Source organism: Tasmannia lanceolata, unplaced genomic scaffold (genome assembly GCF_043159265.1).
Source record: "Tasmannia lanceolata isolate RefF3 unplaced genomic scaffold, GAP_Taslan_0.1 ptg000011l, whole genome shotgun sequence".
Lineage (NCBI taxonomy): Eukaryota > Viridiplantae > Streptophyta > Magnoliopsida > Canellales > Winteraceae > Tasmannia > Tasmannia lanceolata.
The window spans coordinates 25,292,777-25,313,067 of NW_027518688.1; the positions used below are offsets into that span (position 1 = coordinate 25,292,777).

Here is a 20,291-nt window from a genome sequence, read left to right on the forward strand (position 1 = left end):
ACCCATGAAGCAAAAATCTGTGAAATTGAAGACCACCACATCTGACCAAACTATGCCTACTCTACAATTTCCGTCAATAAAACCACCTTATCTCCCCAAAATAACAGAGATTACTGAGTTTCAGAATTGCCACTAGATCCACACCTCTATATCAGTTTGTAACCGTCATGGAGGGATATTTTTGAAATTTCAAAGCATTTTCTGACATTTAGATTGATGTAAAAATTTTCAGTCATTCTCCAAAGGATGGTCAACGATCAAGAGGTGAAGGAGAAGAAGAAATCATTTGTTTACCAGCCAAAACTGGAAACAATCTTCATATCAATCAAAACTCTGTCAGGTCAAAAAAAAAAAAAAAACAATCAAAACTCGCTAAAAATCCTTTTCAGCTCATCATTCTCAACACAATATAATAATAGCGTGTTGCTTTTAAAATACACCTACCCCCTTCCTGCTCCCCCACTCAGAAAGCCCGACTTAACAGCCACATCTTTAAGCGGTAGCCAGAATTCGAGCTTTTATTTAAAGAATGTTTTAAATTGACACGCATGTACATCTCACACATGCGAAGAATGACTCACCTCGACCCATATAACTTATGCAGCTGCTGATTGCTTGTCATCATGGTCTTCAAGATTGAGTGCTTGCAGTAGCTTCGGCCAGGACTCCGGGATTCCTCCCGGTAGATCAAACTCCAACAATTTCCCTCGGCTACGATAGAACTCTTCCACGGGTCGGCTCTGCAGAAACAAACAATTTCTTTTCTTAAAATTGTAAATTGAAAGTGAAGGAAAATAACTCTGCACTTCAGAAATTCTTTAAGTTTTACTGATACTGAAAGCAGACATCCTCTTTGGAGTCTTCGTTAGATCCATGGTTTTAAAGTTCGGCCGAAATGCCGAAATTTCAGATTTCGGCCAGGGCCGACACTGAAAGTACACATTTCAGTGTCGGCCCAGATTTCAGTCGAAATTTCGGTATTTCAGCCAAAATTTCGGTTTCGGCCATATCCAAATCCAAGACCGAAATTTTAAACCTTGGTTAGATCATTGTGCAAAATCAGTCATTTCTGTTCACATTAAACGAACATTACAAAATTCCCTTAAGAGAATGGGGTACATTTACCTCCATAGAAGTAAATAGTACTTGTTTATTTTTATATTCTTCCAGAAATTAGAAAATAATATTTGTGAAAAGCAAAATGAGAGAAGACAACAGAAAAATACCAGGTCATTGTAAATACGGAGTCGTTCTTTTACGACTGGTTCGGTATCATCAGCCCGAGTGATGAGCTTAGAAGCACAATGTGCAGGGGGGAGAAGTGGAGCCATGCATATACCGGGAGTCCCATTCTCACCCTTGAGGTCAATGTTAGCAACATTGAAGTTCCCTCTGCATTGGCTGCAAATCCTTCTCCCCAGGCACTTCTCAATTAGTACATCTTCCCTGAGCTTTAAGTTTATCACCAAGTCAATATCAGTCACTCCCTCCAATATCTCCTGCAAATGAGGAAAAATACATGTAAAATATCAGAACAGAAAAGAGAGAGAAAATGCATGTAATAATGCTAGTGCGAAAGCTTATGTCACCAGTGTGGCTAACTGACCAAATTTCAGACAGACTGCAGTTTGTGGTTTCACCAGTTATTTACATCAAGTCTTTTCTCTTGCCTGATAGATTAGAAATAATATTTTCTACCAAAATGGGCATCACTAAACAACACTTGAGAATTGACTAATTGACTAATAGATACAGCATAAACATTTCTTCAAGAGCATGCAAAGTTAATACATACAATACGGCATTCAAGTGTCGAGCAAATGCACATGCATGTTTGATATTTCAGCTTCTATGTTGAGAAAGTGAGATATTTCTGAGACCAGTCTTCACAAAGTCTTTATAAGCTTGTCTTGATGTGTTGCAATAGTTAGAGAGGGCTCTGAATCACAGGTAGTTATACCGATCTCTCATCTTCTCTGGCCAAGCTTCACCCAAGTAGTTATACGCATCTCACTTAAAAGAGAGTTCTTTGTACATTGTTTTATGAAATGAATAAAAGAATTGAAGCCTTGTGCGACTGGAAGTGATTTCCTCCTCCCTTGATCATGGTTGTGATGCCCTAGGTCTAACCTTGTAGTGATTCCTTAGCAACTAATTGTATGATGCCCTAGTATCTATTCATATCCTAAGATCATATTTCTCTCTTTATTGTCCTTTTAACTCATTTTTTTTCTTTTACTTCTCTTCTCAAACCCCAATTTTCCACTTTCTTGAATTCGTGAGGTTGAAAACCTGATTTTGCATCAATTTCAACCATTCTAGTTCCAACATCCTTGGTAAGGGTTTTGAATCCTAGATCTGGTCCTTAGATCAGTCTCATTCCCATTGCTTGCTTCTCCAATCTCTCTTCCCCCAACCTCAACCCCAACACCGCGCCCCCCCCACCCCCCCCCCCCCCCTCCCCCCACAACAACCATGTTGTCATGCAACACATGTCATCCTGCAGAATTGGAATTTTTTTTTTGGCGTCTTGAAATCATTTTTTCACGAAAAAGTCAAATTTCTTAAATACTTATGTAGTTATGTTAGATTGACTCAACAGAATCAATAGGGTTTACATCTTCACACTGAAAGAAGGGAGAGCTATTTTCGACCGGTCCTAGTAAACAGTATGAAAGTGACAAACATACAAAGCTCCCGCACAATACTAAGTTCTGCAACACTAATAATCAGATAAATTAATAATACAATACCAGATGACCCCTGAAGTTACTACTTGATATATCATACACACATCAGGAAAAAGTTCATCTCATGAAGTAATATGGATTATGGAATTTACTAAGAGGAAATGAAAACATAATAGCCATTCAACATCAACATCAATGAAAGGAAGAAACAACGAGCAAACCATTCAAGAAAAAAAGGAAGAATATGAGATGAGAGATTAGGAGGGGTTTAACTCTATCGTCTTCCAGCATGTTAGGAGATCTGCTAATGATGTGGCTTCCCTGGCTAGGGAGGGGTGGGGTGGGGGTGCGTATTCGGTTATAACCGAACCAAAAAAACCGAAATCGTGAAACCGAAATTATTCCGGTTATCTAAAATTGGAACCGAAACCGAAACACAACACAACAATTTTCTTAAGCAAAAGACCAAATTGATGGAGAGAGAGAGAGAGAGGGGGGGGGGGAGACACAGTGATGGTGGAGGTGGAGGTGGAGGATCTGAGAGAGATGACAAGCCTCTTCTTCTCTTTCCTCTTAACTAAATCGAGTGAGGGAGAGCATGAGAATACCTTCTAGTTCCACCCACCCCCGCCCTTTTTTTTATACTGTTCAAACCCTAAAGAGCTCCCCCTCAAAACCCCATATGGATTTAATGTGTTGTAATGCTGATTCTTTGCCGAACACTGCATCAAGAAGATGGGATACAAATACTAGTGCTATTTCTGCCATATCTTCTCCTCATGTAAAGAAGAAAATCCCAAGAACAAACCAGATGTTAATGTATAGTGCAAATAAAGAAAATAAACTTTAATCAAAGCTCCTGCAACAAAAGTTTAGGTATTCTCAAAGGAAGTGATATTTCCACTCCCTTTTAAGTATTTTCATGTTTTTTTGCAAACAAAAGGGGTGGAGATATCATTTTTCCATAATTGAAAAGTAATGGACAATTAATGTGATGTAACTCCTTGCAGCACTTTTGACTATCACAGGCTGCTAGTCAATGATTTTTTAACTATGCATTAAAAGCTGGAAATTATATGTTCGCCCCTTTTTCTACTTGGTAGTTGGTACAACCCCTTTAGTGTAAAGAAATAATAATATTAAATACATTAGAGGGGCTGTTTGAGTTAAAAACGAGGCTATCACTTCCACTGAGTCTTTATGATGTGAACCCACCTGGCACAACCTCCTGTACTCGTACTCTCTTTACCTTTCCTAGGAAAGAATAGGACTATAGAACTTCCGTTTTCGGTAAAACCAAAATAATTTTTGGGAGAACCGAAACCGAAAACCAGATTTTGTAAAATGTGAAAACCGAAACCGAACCGATTAACCTGATGACCGAACCGAAATGACCGAACTATTTCGGTTCGGTTGGTTAATTCGGTTTTAACCGAATAATGCTCACCCCTAGCGAGGGGTGTCTATGGAGTCTTTAGCTTTGATCGACTCTCTCCCTCCTTGAGCTTCTTTTCTCTGTCTTTTTCTTTTGGACATGCTGGTTTCATTTCTGTCTGTCTTGCATGGTTGTATTGTTCTGACCATCTCGGTCATCCTTTTCTTAATAAAGTTGCTACCATTCAAAAAAAGGGAAGCAACAACGAGCAAGAAGCACACACCATGCATGAACCATTACATTAACTTTGCTTCAAATGGATCAATTTCAACCACTCTAGTTTCAACATCCTTGGTAGTGATTCCTAAAGGGTGTTAAACCCTCTCTCTCTCTCTCTCTCTCTCTCTCTCTCTCTCTCTCTCTCTCTCTCTCCAGGATGTCCTGCATCACATGTTATACTGCAGAATTGTATTTTTCTGCTGTCTTGCAATCAGTGTCCAATAAAAAGTCAAAGTTCTTAAATACTTATTGTATATCGACTCAACACAAGCAATAGGGTTTTTTACATCTTCACAATGAAAGAAGGAAAAGAGATGTCCGAACCGGTCCTAGTAAACTGCATGAAAGTGACAAACATACAAAGCTCCCTCACAATACTAAGTATAAGTTCTGCAACACTAATAATCAAGTAAATCAATAATGCAATACCAGATGACCGTAAAATTACTACTTTACATGGCATATACCAGGAAAAAGTTCATCCCATGGGCTAAACATGGATTAATGAATGAAGACTAATTCAAGTAAGAGGAAACGAAAACACAATAGCCTTTCAGCACACCATGCATTAATTGTTTCATTAACTTTGATTCAAATGGGCCATGAATCAGAAGCAAGTGGACAAAAAACTAACTTATTTTGGATATTCCCTACCCTTCGTCACCATAAAGATGCTCACCGCTTGTCTTATTGTACGCGGAAAGCCATCAAGAATGAATCCCGATTCCCCCTTAGCTTCTGCATTTTGAAGGCGCTTCGACAATAGGCTAATAATAATTTCATCTGAGACCAATTTGCCTTGATTCACAATCTCTGCAAGCTGCAAAAGGAAAATAAATGAATGAACCTTATTGGTATGAAAATATGCTATTCTAATGATGATTTTACATTTCCTATATTTCTAGGTAAAACAATAATACTAGCAACCATCCTTACACTTAACAATAACACAAATAAAGTGATACAAGAGAAAGAACAAAGTACTTCTAACTTCGCCAACATGTGAATGCAACAATTTAGGAGACTTGCATGCTTAACATGGTATTAAGATTGTTCATATGCACCATCATTTAATTCAAATTATCTTTGAATGGCATACAAGAGCAGGGAAAATGATCTAGAATCATGGTTTAAATCCTCAGTCGGTATCCGTCAATTTTGGCCGACGTGTTGATTTCCGTGGAGACGGAAGTCTGAATTTTTTTTCCTTTTAAGCACCAACATGCCCCGAAATATTGATGCTCATTCCATTAATAATATGAGTAAGTTGAAAAGTTAAAAAAAGGCACGATCATCAGCTTTCCAAAAATGTGTCATATTTCTAGGAGGCCTAACGACTTGGCTAGTCATTTTGCCATGTTGAGAGCCACTGTATCTGTTCTATATTTTGGGCTATCCTTGCCAGTTGATGTGCACTTATAATCTTTACTTCACATTTTAATAAGTTATCTTTTTTCAGAAAGAAGAAAAACCTTTCAAAATATGTGAAATATCTGTCTAGAATGAACTGTACTGTTCCAAACGTGAGCGACAACGCATGGCACTATATGTTTGATCTTGTTAACCATCATAGATAGTTGTCTTGCTTATGTGATGGTTTTTATGTGTGCATATGTACTTTCTCTAGCATTTCCTAATGTTCTATCTTAAATTTTCATTGATTTTCATACGCTTCCATGATTTATACAAGATTTCCATGGACTTTCACTAACTTCCATGAAGAACTTCCACTTTTGTAGACACCAAAGTGTAGGCTGAAACAAATGTTTGAATCCGTGCCTACTTTGAGCCTTTTCAAAGAAATGCTTATATAAATCTCTTACATCCTTCAGGCAAGTGAGGGAAACAAAAACCTAACAGCTTCCGGTGAAGGACCACAACCCAACATTGGGCCAACAAAACAAACTTCCTACCTGTTTTTAATGATAAGAAACTTCCTACTAAACCAATAAGTGGGGAGAGAATCACAATCTTTCTATCAACCCAAAAGCAGATCAGCTATGACACTAAAATTCCATAGAGCTAAGTATGAAATTATTTCTTTGTAACTAATTTATAAGTGAAATACAAATCTTATATGCAAGAGATCTCAAAATACACGTTGGGTATGAGAGAGAAGATGATACTATATTTAAATTATTAAAAATTACCCAAACCTATCTACTCAAGCACAAAGGAGTTAACCAGGAGTAGGGAGCAGACAAGATCAAACTAATATAACTGATTTTCTATTTTGCGAATAGAAAACTCCATCTATTATGAGAAAGCAAAAAATAGAAAAGTGGTAGATATTGCCTCACAAAGAAAGATTTTCTATGAAAACCAATTTTGGCTAATGCATTTGCTAATACATTAGCCTCGCAGATAGTAAGCAAAAGAGGCAAATTTAATAATTGCATAAATCTTTAATCCTATTAATGATCTGAGTTAGACAACATGCTTTTACACACAGATTTTTCACTCGAGTAATGGCATTCGCCAGGTCTCCTTCCACATGCGAAGCACTCCCAATCTTTTCAATGAAAAGTTGAAGCCTAGAGAAAATAGCAAGTGGGTTTGCATCAATCACATACATTGTTGTGCTATATCTTCCAATAACGATCAAACTCATCAAAGTAGTGCCACAAAGCACATGGTTTCTAGACGGAATTTTAAAGGAACCCAAAGCCATTTTTCACTTTTTCAGCCATTTAGACTATTTTCAACCATTTACTCTAGGATTAAGGGTAATACTAGTACATCCTTTTATTTGACAGAGAAGCTTTATTGAGAAAACAATGGAAAATCATCAAAATAGCACAAGCACACCGACCAAGCTGGTCATGAGCAAATAAACAAAGGAAACTCAACAAACATCTCACGGATGCAGCTCAAAAGGGAAACATCCAAGGATAACACAAAGGTCTAGCCACTCCCCCTCTACCAAAAGGGTCCGCAAGCGCATCCTCATTAGTGGTGTTACCACATTCTATAAAAATTTACTCAAATTAAGCATAAAAACATGACTTGAAGACTAAATCAGTAGATCAAAGGTAGATAAACGATTATGGTGATTCTCTCCATTGTGTTAAAAGATCCAATTTTCACCTTTTTTATTAGGTATTACTTGTAAATCATCAAGAAACATGCAAGACTCATGGGTATGAATGTTTTTTTGTGAGATTTGAAAGGATTTAGGGTCACTTCGTGACAGGGAGAGCTGTTAAGAAGCCTCCCCCTCTCGGGCCTCTCCTTTAAAACAGGTGTGTCTAGCAGTCTTCATTTCTTATGCCTTGACATGTTTCTAGGGATACATCCATAATTTAGGCATTTATTTGGTTATTTTTCTTCTTTTTATTAACCTTTTCTTTAACTATATTTTTGTGTTTTCATGATCACTTTGCACTTTCATTCAAAATGTTGAACTTTCATTGAGCCATATCTACATAACCTTGACTTTATACGGGTATCTATAGGCCTCTGTGTCCATTATTGGTTATTTTTTTAACTTTCCTTTTGTATTTTCTTGTTCTGTCATAAGGATACATTTTCTTTTATGTTTAGCATATGACATTTGCTGACATTGATTTATGTGTGGACACTGGTGGTTGCTTATTTTTCTGACAGGGTAATGGTTTCCATCCTCTTAGGCCTCTTCTGGTATTGAGGTACAAACAACCACACAATAGACCCTTATTAGTCCTAGAAGATGTAGATGAACTTCCCGTCCAAAATATCCTCTTGACAGAACTTCTCTTAAATTTCTCTTCAGCTTGGAGTCAACTGGTGCCCATCATCAACTATCCACATGCTACACATGGTAATCTCATACTGGATTTGTATCAAAAACATGCTAATGTGACTTGCACCGTTTTTTTTTATATGTTTTTTTTAGCAACAGTTCTTCTATAAGTAAGTTACAATTGTAGATCAGATTCTTCTTGCCCATTCTGAATGGGAAGTTGGCAAATTCCCATCATTTAGAACTGATGTAATAAGCTGGCAAAAACTTCTTTTCTACCTCCCTTTCCAAAAGTAAGGCCTAAGAAAATCCCTCACGGTCTAAAAGCATGTAAGTCCCAAATTGCAGAAAATGTTCCTACCCTTCCATAATTGATGTTCTATTTTTTTCTTTTCTACAACAATCAGATGTTCCTAACACAACAACTTGTAGAAAATCGCCACAAACTGGAACTTCCTTAGCTCTAAGAACACTCAATGCAGCCTCTAACCTACAGAATTTGATTACTAGTTTGAATCAGGCATCCTTTTTTTGAATGGCTGCAGAGATTTTATTAATAAAAACGAAAAGGGCAAAGCCCGAGACTGAGAACGTCACAATACAAAGCAAACCGATACAAGGCACAGAATGAAGAGAAAAGATAATTCCAAACTTCCACCAACGGGAGGAAATCAAATCCCATAGGAATTTAAGGCGGGAGGATATTGAAGAGCTGTATCCCCTCGTTGAAAACCCCTTCCTAGGCAAACCTATCGGCTGCACCGTATATTTGAATCCCCAACTCGATCCTGAATCTCATCAAAGAAAGGAGCGAATCTCCACAGGAAAGCTTACATTCAGAAAATCACCTTCCACTACTACTTGGTCTAGAACATATCTACTTAGAAGTTTGATGCCCTGATGAAAAGTACTAACCTCCGCCTCACTAGAAACAGAGATCCCAATTGGACCTGAGAAAGCCCATCGCACCACCCTGGCCTCATCCCTAAGCACACCTCCTATCCCAGCAAGACCCAGGTTTCCCATGCTGGACCCATCAAAATTGAGCTTTAATTGGCTAGGAGCAGGCGGCATCCACACCGGAGATATTGAATTCCTATGCTCTAAGCTAAAACAAATCTCACTCTATCCATTCCAAAGATGAAAGTCCAACACGAATCTGAAGTAACGATCTAATCCTAGGGTTTCACCAAAAATCTCCTTTAAGAACGAAATTGCACCTCACACCTCACCTCTCACACTTTCTAACAAAACAAATATTAAATCTTCTTAGCAAAAAAAAAAAAAAAAATCGCTCTAATCCTCTACTTATTCCTAGGTTGTGTGTGCTCATTGACATCAATTTCAAGGTTATGTGTTATCTTCAAGTGATACCAGAGCGAGTAAAAACTTAGATCATAATCAATAATTAAAAAAAAAAACATAGCTCATGAAAAATTAAAATTAGAAATCGTAAAGTAGAAAATTTTGAGACTTAAATGTAAATTTAAAAACCTGGTGGGAGAGGGGGCCAGAATTGGAGAGTTCTTCGCGGACGAGATCACCGGTGGCGATGTGAGGTACGCCGAGGAGGTGAGAGAGGCGACTGGCATAGGTGCCCTTACCAACACCAGGGCAGCCGAGAAAAACCCATTGGACATTACTGTCCTTGGGATCTTGGCTTAGAGGGAGGGAATTGTGGGAGAAAGGAGAAGGGAAACGGAGGTCAGATTCGGTATTCAAAGCGGAAGAAAAGCTTCTAAGATAATAAGCTGAGGAGAGGGTTTTGGCTCCCAATAGGCGGCTTAAGACCGCCATGAGAGATAGAGGGAAAGAGAAGGAAAGGGAGGGAAAAGGGTGGATTTCTCGGAAGAGAGAGTGTTGAACGAAGATTAGGGAAAGAGAGAGTGACGCGTAGTTTTAATAGCAGCACATAGGAAACGTGGAAGTCTTTTTGTTTTCTTTTCTTGTTGGAGAAGAGAGCGGTATATGCTAATGTGCACTCCATATGCTAATGTGCGCCTCTGATTACCAATTTGCTAAGAGACATGATATTTTCCCCCCTTAAATGGATAAAATCCCCCCATTTAACTCTTTCTGTGAGAATGGTTCACTGCTCGAGGATAAATTCACCCCCTTTAACGTTTTTCTTTGCCTTTAAAACTTAGGGCGATTTCATCCATTAGAGGGGGGGGGGGGGGGATATCATTCCGCTTTATTAATTGTAAAAGGGCACTGATGTTGGCAGCATTAACATGTTTTAAGGTAAACAGCTTGTCTTTTGTTAGTAAACAGCTGTGGAAGGTTATTACAGTTCCCAAAGCTAAATAAAGAAGAAAAGACAAGCTGTGTTTGTGCAATTATTAAAACATAGCCTTGTAAAATTGTAACCATATTTGTGGGTTTGGGAATGGGAAATGATATCAGCACAACCATATTTTTGATATTTTTCACAAATCATCTTGTCTTTTAGTATTTAAAGATCTGTAAAAAGGTTGTGGTGATGCCATTTCCCTTTGGAAGTCCTCAAAAGTCAAAAAAAGTGGCGGGGCTTACCTACTGGTGAATCCCCGACCCTCTAGTATTTGACAATTTTGAGTGTGACCATGTACAAAATCTAATAGTGCCCTAAGATGGACCAGCTCTCAGGTCAGCAAACTTTTGGAGTGGGTATGATGGGTCCCGCAATAGGAATATACCATGCCGTAGCGTTCGGCATACGCTGTGGCAATCTTTAATAATAATTCTTTATATAGCTTTGTTCATTTTAAAAGATTTAAGGAGAGGCATTTCGTTTTTTAAAAAAAGACCGCGCTGAGTTTCATTCAAAAGCTCATATCGGAAGGGCTTTCAAAAGCTCATTTAAAAGCATACTTGTCTATGTGTAGGGGTGGCAATGGTTCGGTTTCGGTTCGGTTCGACCCCCAAAACGAACCGAACCGAAATTTGAATCGGTTTGGTTTGGTACCAAAACTGAATTTTCGGTTCAGTTCCGCCAATTTTGCCACCCCTTACTCATAATAATTGGAAATATTCGGTTTCGGTTCGGTTTGATTCCCAAACCGAACCAAACCGAAATTTGAATCGGTTTGGTTTAACCAAACCGAAACCGAATTTTTGGTTCAGTTTAATCTCGGTTCCGGTTCGGTTCGGCCAATTTTGCCACCCCTATCTATGTGCCATAGTTAGCAAAATGTGATTAGGCAAGAAAAACAGAATGGCAAAAATTCGAGTTTAATGCGGCGTTGGTTTAAAAAAACATAGTAAAAAAACGGAAACACAAGAAAATGAGTTTAAAATTTTTTACAGTTACAAAACATGGTGGGGTAAAATTGAAAAGTTGGCTAGAAATGCATTTTAAACGTGTTTCGTTTGCCTCAAAAAATGGAGTTTTTTTTTTTTTTTTTTTTCATTGTAAATGTTTTAAACGGACAAGTAATAGGCACACCAATAAAATGCGTTTTTATTAGAAAAATAACACCGTTTAAAACGGAGTTTTGTTAACTATGGCCCTAACCCAAACCGCCTTTAAATCTCTCAACCATACTCCTACTTTTACTCCTACCCGATTTTCAAAATTGGGTGGTTGAGGAGTTCTGGTTGGCCCGAGACAAAATAGAAAAAAATACAAGTAATGGATATTGGGTTCAGAGTCAGATCAGATTCGATTTGCAATAGAAGTAAAATAAAATTAGGGCACGGGATCAAGTTTGGGTCGGATCGGGTTGCCCAAAGCCTTAACCCTAACCCTACCCGGAATTAAATCAGGTTGGCTTTTCCCAATCTTAACTCAACCCAGCCTGACCCGAAATCGGCCTGACCCAAGTTGCTTCCTTAACCTAAGATGTTCTGTTGGATTTTGCTGTTAGGTCTAGGTCACAGATCTAAAATAATTTTGTACCTTAAGATATGATTCCAATGGACCAAATCCTCCAGCTATTCTGCCTAAATTCTATCCATTAACATTCATAACTTTTCTATCCATCGAGCCATTTTAGTCCTCTGACACCCTTAAATTCCACACTTTTGGAGCAAAAATTTGTGATTCCATGATATGAAGCTCTAGAAACGAAATTGGGAGAATGCTTATCAGATGCAGCCTTAGTTCTCAAGGATTTGCTTGGCAATCTCATGGAAAGCCATTTTAGGGGTCACTTTTGCAGGAGAACAACCACCCCAGCTCACCTTTTTAACCAATTTTGTCTTATTCATTTAATTCATCTAAGGTGCTTGTTCTCTTGTGCAAAATAGAGCCGCGAAATGGCTTTTCCTGGAAAATTGCCTAGCAAATCTCATCTCTAATTGAGAAAGTTAATATTTTAGAACATCATGTGGCAATCCGCACAGCCATAAAATCTCACACAGAACTTACAACTCATCCGGTAAGATTAACGACCTATAGAAATCAATGATTTAACTTTAAATAAAAGGTTAAATGGGTGATCAAGAGGTGATTATCCTTGGGTCCTTGTTGTAATAAATCAGATCAACGTATTGATCACATCCACGTGGCACAATTGAAGGCCAAAAATAGCTGTTAGGAAAGAACCTAACATCGAGTGTGTATTTAGTTTGAATGAACAGTCTCGATCTTGCTGACATCACGTGGAGGGTCCTGATCACGGGTCTTGACAAAACGTCTATTTCCAATGAAAGATACTTGTGGCTGTGAGCCTGTGACTTGTGACTTGTGAGTCTCCTAGATGAAAATAAGAAAATTACATCTTTTCTAGAAGCCACAAAAAACTAATGGAAATAACAGTGTCGTCGTTGGCTCTCTATCTCTCTCTCAATTTTTTTCGGTAGATCTCAATTCAATGCAGAATCTACAGTATACAGATTCAACCCATGGGGAAGTGATATATTCGCCCCCTTTTCTTCCCCGGGTCACCACCCTGTAGCGTAGTTATGACGACTTTCTGTAGACTGCAAGATTGCTCATGTAAATGGTTACGACGACTTTGAGTGGAATGAGGGTGTTCTTGTGTGGAACCTTGAGTTTAGAAGATCATTTTATGAGTGGGAGGTGGAATTGGTCTCTAGCCTGCGGGCCCTTCTTGAGGGTTGTTACATTAAAAGGAATGGGGAGGATAAAAGGCTTTGGATTGAGGAACCTTCTGGGACTTTCTCGGTTAAATCTTTCTATAAAAGTATTATGCCCATTTCTAGCCCTTTATGTTCGGCAAAGGTATGAAAATTTCATTGCCCACCCAGAGTTTGTATCTTTGGTTAAGCGGTTTGTCGTGATAGAATACAAACTATTAATTTCTTGAGAAACCGTGGTATGTGGCTTATTGATCATTGCTCACTATGTCTGCATGATGGGGAATCTGTGGGTCACTTGTTTATGTATTGTTCATTCACTAGGATCATATGACAATTCATCTTCATGAGATTTGGGATTTGTTGGGTTTTTTCAAAATCTATTCCGTCGCTATTGCACCAATGGGGAGGGGTTCCTTGGAAGGAAAAAGGAAAAACCTTGTGGAATTTTTATTTACTTGCTACGTGGTGGTCTATATGGAAGGAGAGGAACTCTAGAGTCTTTGAGGGGAAAGCCATGAATCCTCATTGGATTTACTTGAAGATCATCACCTTGGTTATATCTTGGGTGAGATGCCTCCCATCCTTCCGGTTTGTATCGGCTTTTGATCTTTGGGAAGGTTAGTGGGAGGTGTGTTTTAGTGTTGAGCGCAGAGATCTTATTTTGCATAGGTGGAAGCCCCCTGCTCAAAACATGTATAAGGTTAATTTCGATGGTGCGAGTTCCGGCAATCTGGGTCCGGCAGGGGTGGGAGGGGTTTGTCACAATGATAAGGGGGATGTTATGTGGGCATACTACAGCTCTATTGGTGTGTCTGATTCCTCAGATGCGGAAGTGAGGGCGGCACATTTTGGCATTTTGAATATTGATAGAAGGTTGATGGATCAGACAATTGTTGAGGGAGATTCGTTAAATGTGATTCGTTGGCTGAAAAGTGGGGTGGCTCCTCCGTGGAGATTTCTTTCCATTTTTGATGAGATTGAGGACTTAACTGCGGGGTCCACTATCGGCTTTCAACATGTTAGAAGATCGGCAAATGATAAGGCGGATGCGCTAGCTAAGCATGGTGTCTCTGGTGGTTCTATTATGTGGTTCGACCACCTTCCTCCCTGAAAAGGGATTTTCTCTGTATTTTGTTTTTTCTTCGTTCCTGTTTCTTTCTTGCTTCCTATTGTAGATATGGGTGGTCCATCTCGGCCTCCTAAATTTGCTTTATATAATTATTGCCATTTCAAAAAAAAATGTCATTTTGCAGTTGATTGTAAAAGTGACTTTCTAGACACTCGTTCTCTAATTTGTTTAGTGCAATATTCTTGTCATCTTCACCAAAGTTCTTACTAAAGTTCATGGCTCAGATCATATGTGGGTAGGCTGATTAGGACATGGAAAAGGAAATTTCCAAGAAAGTGGGAAGAGGTTTTATATTGAAGGAATTTTGTTTAGTCAAAACATTAGAAATTCCATGAATTTCTTCTTCCAATGAGTATTTTATGCCTGTTAGCGGTAAAATCCATGCACGTACCAAGCATATTGAGATCGTCTACCACTTTGTTCGTGAGAAGGTAGTTCTAGGTTCTTTAATTACAAAACTTGTTCTTTCTCACCACAATGGGCCGACATCTTTACTAAGCCGTTGACTCGAGATGCATTTTGCAGCTTGCGTATCAAACTTGGCTTGTGGCCGGGACCCAATCAAGTTTGAGGGGGAGTATTGAAGGCTCTAGTCCAATTAAATATAATAATGGACGGATCAGATCAAACAAAGCATGACTCTACTATAATTACGGAGCTGAGAGATGGAGAGGATCCATTGAAGAATCCACCGTAGCTAGGATCCATCTGATCCACTCCATGATCCAACAGCTCTCATGATACAGAGAACATGTTCTCTCATATTTAGCAAGGCTGTAATAGACCTTGTTAATCTCTTTTTTATTCTAAGTTATGTAAACCCCATTATAGCACGGCCACATTACACATAGATGAAAAATATAAAAGAACAATTCCATTCATAACATTTGGATTATATGATCACTTCAAATCTGAAAGAGAAATGGAATTCTTTATGTTCACAAGCTTTACAAACAGCAAAATGGGACTATTTGGTGCAGCGTGTACAGAACCTTAACTGGATTTATTGCCTTGAATTATTGAAGGGAAGATGGCTCATGTCACTCAAGATTCACGGAGAGGAGAATAGTACGTGGAGAGAGGATGGTGATTGTCGGATCCAAGGGCTCACTGCACTTGGAATGGACGGTGGATGGAGGTAGAGGATGCTCACTGCATCTTCTTCCAAGAGTTGAATGGATAGAGGGGTGCCCATTGTTGGACAAATTAGATGTTGTCCAGTAGGATCTGATATATGGCTTGATTGAATCCAGAAATTAGAAATGTAAATAAATCAGTACTTAGCTTTTGTAGAAAACGTTTCTGTAAAACAGATCGAGAAGAAGAAAGGCTGAGTCGTGCCACTGGTCACTCTCCTTAAGAATCGTATCCGCCCCCTACCGGTGCAAACCGGGATCCGCGAACCGATGCTCCAAGATAAAACAGCCAAAGTTGGCTCCAGTCCACGTGCACTCGCTGACTGGTCCACCCAGAATCACCATAGAACTGTGCTCAGATCAGAACGGAGGAAAGGAAGAAGACAAGCAGAAACTTTGATATTTTTTTCGTAAAAAACTATATCCTCCAATGGTGCTGTTCTCTTCTTTTTATAGATGAGAATATGACTGTTGGAGGATAATTAATCACCATTAAAAGACAAAAAAACGTTTCTCTCTTAATTACCATTAAAAGACAAAAACGTTTCTCTTTTAATCACCATTAAAAGACAAAAAACGTTTCTCTCTTAATCACCATTAAAAGACAAAAAACGTTTCTCTTTTAATCACCATTAAAAGACAAAAAAAACGTTTCTCTTTTAATTACCATTAAAAGACAAAAACGTTTCTCTCTTAATTACCATTAAAAGAAAAAAAACGTTTCTCTTTTAATCACCATTAAAAGACAAAAACGTTTCTCTCTTAATTACCATTAAAAGACATAAACGTTTCTCTCTTAATTACCATTAAAAGACAAAAATGGTTTTGGTTTTGAAAACACACCACAAGCACACTCACCAAGGTCTTGGGTTCAAGTCCCCACATATGCAAAAGTCTTTTGCTTTAAAACAAGAGAGGGAAACATAATTTGAATCTTCCCTCCAAATTTTTTAAACAAAAAGAAAAAACATCTTTGACTTTTCAAATCTTTTTATTATTTTGTTTAAAAATTCTAACAATCCCCCACAAGATTCAAAATACAGTTGAAAGTTGAAAACGGAAGTATCTGAGCACATTAGAAAATAGAGTGGATTCATACCGGTGTCTTTTGGACTTCAACCGATATTTAGGATAAACAGATTACGTTACCGAGTACGGGTAGAGTTAGACTCCTTCAACCTTTCCTCGTGGGTGTAACTGACTAACCTGTTATCCACACTCTACATTCGATTCCTTGGTGATTCATTCACAGTTTTGAAACATTTTGGCCTTGTTCCCCTCTTGGTTCTCATGAATGTTCTAGAGAATTACTCGTTAAATTCTCATAGGAAGCGGCCTTACCTCCACATTCACTTAGGTCAGTCATCAAGTATGCACTGCAAGTAACATACCACCCAATACAGGTTATGATCTGATTAAGAGTCTATAACTCATCCTCTTTCATTTGCAGTGAACACTATCTTTCATCATTTTGCATCTAGGAGTAGGGGGTGATAGTGTTAACAAACCATCCGGTGACTTGTTAGTACCCATTGAACCAAATTCCAGGGATCTCCTTTCACATTGGTTGGGTGTCCATCACTAATGATTCATGCCACGAGCTTTAACCCCATTCCTTGCGATGTCTCATAAACCACATTGTTTATCTGTGGTTTTGTCAGAGGATCTGTCAGATTCCTCTCCGACCTTACAAAGTCGAGTGCTATTGTTCCCTCACTCAAGTATTGCTTTACCAAATTATGCCTCAGGCGTATATGCCTTCTTTTGCCATTATAGGTCTTACTTTTGGCCTTGGGTAAAGCAGCTTGACTATCACAGTGTAAAGACACTGAGGGAACCGGCCTTGGCCATAAAGGCACATCTGCCATAAAATTCCTGAGCCATTCGGCTTCAGCTCCTGCTAGGGCTAAGGCTATAAATTCTGCTTCCATAGTGGAACTTGTACTACAAGTTTGTTTAACCGATTTCCAAGAAATCGCACCACCACCAAGGGTGAATACATATCCACTGGTAGACACTGAATCTCTTGAATCAGAGATCCAATTCGCATCACTATAGCCTTCTAAGACAGCAGGAAACCCCCTAAAATGCAGTCCAAAATTTATTGTACCTTTTAAGTACCTCAACAACCTAGTCAAAGCCCGCCAGTGTTCATGTCCTGGTCTATGTGTGTGTTGACTGAGTTTTCCAACTGCTAGTGCAATGTCAGGTCTAGTACAGTTCATTAAATATGACACTGAACCTATAATACTTGAGTATTCCTTTTGGGATACCAACTCACCTTTGTTTTTCTTTAGGTGTACCTGATAATCTAAAGGTGTCTTTGCAGGTGAACTATCATATTGTCCAAATTTTCAGCATCCTCTAAATCATATTTAGTTACCAATGCATTCAAAAGATCAGCAGCATGTTCAAATGAATAGTATACGTTATAAAGGTCATTTGACAAACCATTCAAGAGATGGTTCTTGCAAATATAATCAGCATTATTCCAGTTTTCAAAATCAGCAGAATCTTCAGATGGTTTTGATTGTGTAAGAACAAAACCGGCACCAATTTGTTGTAGAGCAAACAAGATCTGTTGTTTCCATCTTTTATAGTTCAATCCAGTAAGGCGTTCGATCTTGGAAAAATCTGGAATGGTGTTGAGAATTCTGTTCACAACAGAGGTGCGAACAACCGTTGGATTGGAATTCTCAACAGAGATGGTATCAACAGAAGTTGGGTTCGGATTATCAGAACCCATATGATCAGATTTGAAGAATACGATTCTTAAGATTGTTGGACAAATTAGATGTTGTCCAGTAGGGTCTGATATATGGCTTGATTGAATCCAGAAATTAGAAATGTAAATAAATCAGTATTTAGCTTTTGTAGAAAACGTTTCTGTAAAACAGATCAAGAAGAAGAAGGCTGAGTCGTGCCACTGGTCACTCTCCTTAAGAATCGTATCCGCCCCCTACCGGTGCAAACCGGGATCCGCGAACCGATGCTCCAAGATAAAACAGCCAAAGTTGGCTCCAGTCCACGTGCACTCGCTGACTGGTCCACCCAGAATCACCGTAGAACTGTGCTCAGATCAGAACGGAGGAAAGGAAGAAGACAAGCATAAACTTTGATGTTTTTTTCGTAAAAAACTATATCCTCCAATGGTGCTGTTCTCTTCTTTTTATAGATGGGAATATGACTGTTGGAGGATAATTAATCACCATTAAAAGACAAAAAAACGTTTCTCTCTTAATTACCATTAAAAGACAAAAACGTTTCTCTTTTAATCACCATTAAAAGACAAAAAACGTTTCTCTCTTAATCACCATTAAAAGACAAAAAACGTTTCTCTTTTAATCACCATTAAAAGACAAAAAAAATGTTTCTCTTTTAATCACCATTAAAAGACAAAAACGTTTCTCTCTTAATTACCATTAAAAGAAAAAAACGTTTCTCTTTTAATCACCATTAAAAGACAAAAACGTTTCTCTTTTAATCACCATTAAAAGACAAAAAAAATGTTTCTCTTTTAATCACCATTAAAAGACAAAAACGTTTCTCTCTTAATTACCATTAAAAGAAAAAAATGTTTCTCTTTTAATCACCATTAAAAGACAAAAATGTTTCTCTCTTAATTACCATTAAAAGACATAAACGTTTCTCTCTTAATTACCATTAAAAGACAAAAACGGTTTTGGTTTTGAAAACACACCACAAGCACACTCACCAAGGTCTTGGGTTTAAGTCCCCACATATGCAAAAGTCTTTTGCTTTAAAACAAGAGAGGGAAATATAATTTGAATCTTCCCTCCAAATTTTTTAAACAAAAAGAAAAAGCATCTTTGACTTTTCAAATCTTTTTATTATTTTGTTTAAAAATTCTAACACCCAATGTAGGAGATCACTATCTCACTACCATGGTTGGCTACACTAGCCAAATTCACTTCAATACATACATAAAACAAGCAAGCATAAGCCCTTTCCTTACCTATCCAACCTACTTATAACAAATACAGAACAAGATGTCCATATCAAATCAATGCCCATGCAAAAATGTCCAAGAGAGTGGCTTTTACCCAATGCACACACAACAGGTGCCCCTATCATTTCAGTACCACTGAAATGTCCAAACTGTCATATCATATCCTCTTTGAATGCTATATGGCCCTTGGCCCCATGCCCTATGGAGGGACTCCCACTCCATTTGTCTCACAAGTAGGCCACCTCCACATGATCCGACCCCACGAATGATGTCCAATCACACAAAGATGCCCCGCACAGCCCAATCCTTGAATTTCCATCCGGTCCATGATACTCTATCAATGTCCTGAAAAAGGAACATTACAAAGGCACCATCATTTCCTTTTGAATTTTGAACGTAGATCCTCTTAGAATCTTCTTGTATTATCACTTTCCTAGTTTGCTGAAATCATGATCTCCATTATCTCCTTAGATTACTACATTTAGATTTTGAATTTTAAATGAGTACTGCCAAGAAGGGCAACTCAATATTCTTTTGATACATGTAACATTCTTTATAAATAGTAAATGTACATACACCTTCCCTCTCAAGAAGAGACAGAGAGAGAGAGAGGGAGAGCTTGTAATATTGTGCTGTCTTGTTCTACTTTTTTTGCAATACCGAACACTTATGATTCGCTATTGATAGCTTGTTAGCAATTAAGAAATGATATATTCCTCTTCAACCTTGTTGAGGTCAGAGGTTTGATAACAGATTACCTACCATAAAAACGAAATGATATATTCGCCCCCTCTAGTATATTTATGACTCCTAGTCCTAGCTCTACAGTAAGAGGGCTGTCACAAGTAAAAATAATAATTCAAAGGTTTATCCAATCGATGTTTGCTGGTGATCACTCACCATTCTTGCTTAATTATGGCTATGCCAATATGAATTCAAATAAAGTAAGAACAGGACCCAAAACAG

The 20,291-nt window shown here is 38.3% G+C and overlaps 1 protein-coding gene across 1 annotated transcript; it reads right to left on the reverse strand.

Annotated features, from left to right (window-relative positions):
* Nucleotides 1-343: 343 nt before the first annotated feature.
* LOC143886774 (adenylate kinase 1, chloroplastic-like) lies at nt 344-9,976 on the reverse strand. Its single transcript, XM_077390891.1, has 4 exons — nt 9,560-9,976; nt 5,024-5,164; nt 1,227-1,499; nt 344-740 (listed from the first exon to the last, which is right to left on the reverse strand). Exons 1-4 carry the CDS (start codon nt 9,860-9,862, stop codon nt 597-599), a joined length of 861 nt encoding a protein of 286 aa, XP_077247006.1. The 5' UTR covers nt 9,863-9,976; the 3' UTR covers nt 344-596.
* Between the last annotated feature and the right edge of the window lie 10,315 nt (nt 9,977-20,291).

Excerpts from the sequence above, each read along its gene's own strand:
- LOC143886774 (XM_077390891.1), bottom strand. The coding sequence starts at position 9,862 with ATGGCGGTCTTAAGCCGCCTATTGGGAGCCAAAACCCTCTCCTCAGCT. Across the intron at positions 5,165-9,559 it reads CTGGCCCCCTCTCCCACCAG|CTTGCAGAGATTGTGAATCA; the intron begins GTTTTTAAATTT and ends TTCCTTTTGCAG. Across the intron at positions 741-1,226 it reads TCCGTATTTACAATGACCTG|AGCCGACCCGTGGAAGAGTT; the intron begins GTATTTTTCTGT and ends TTGTTTCTGCAG.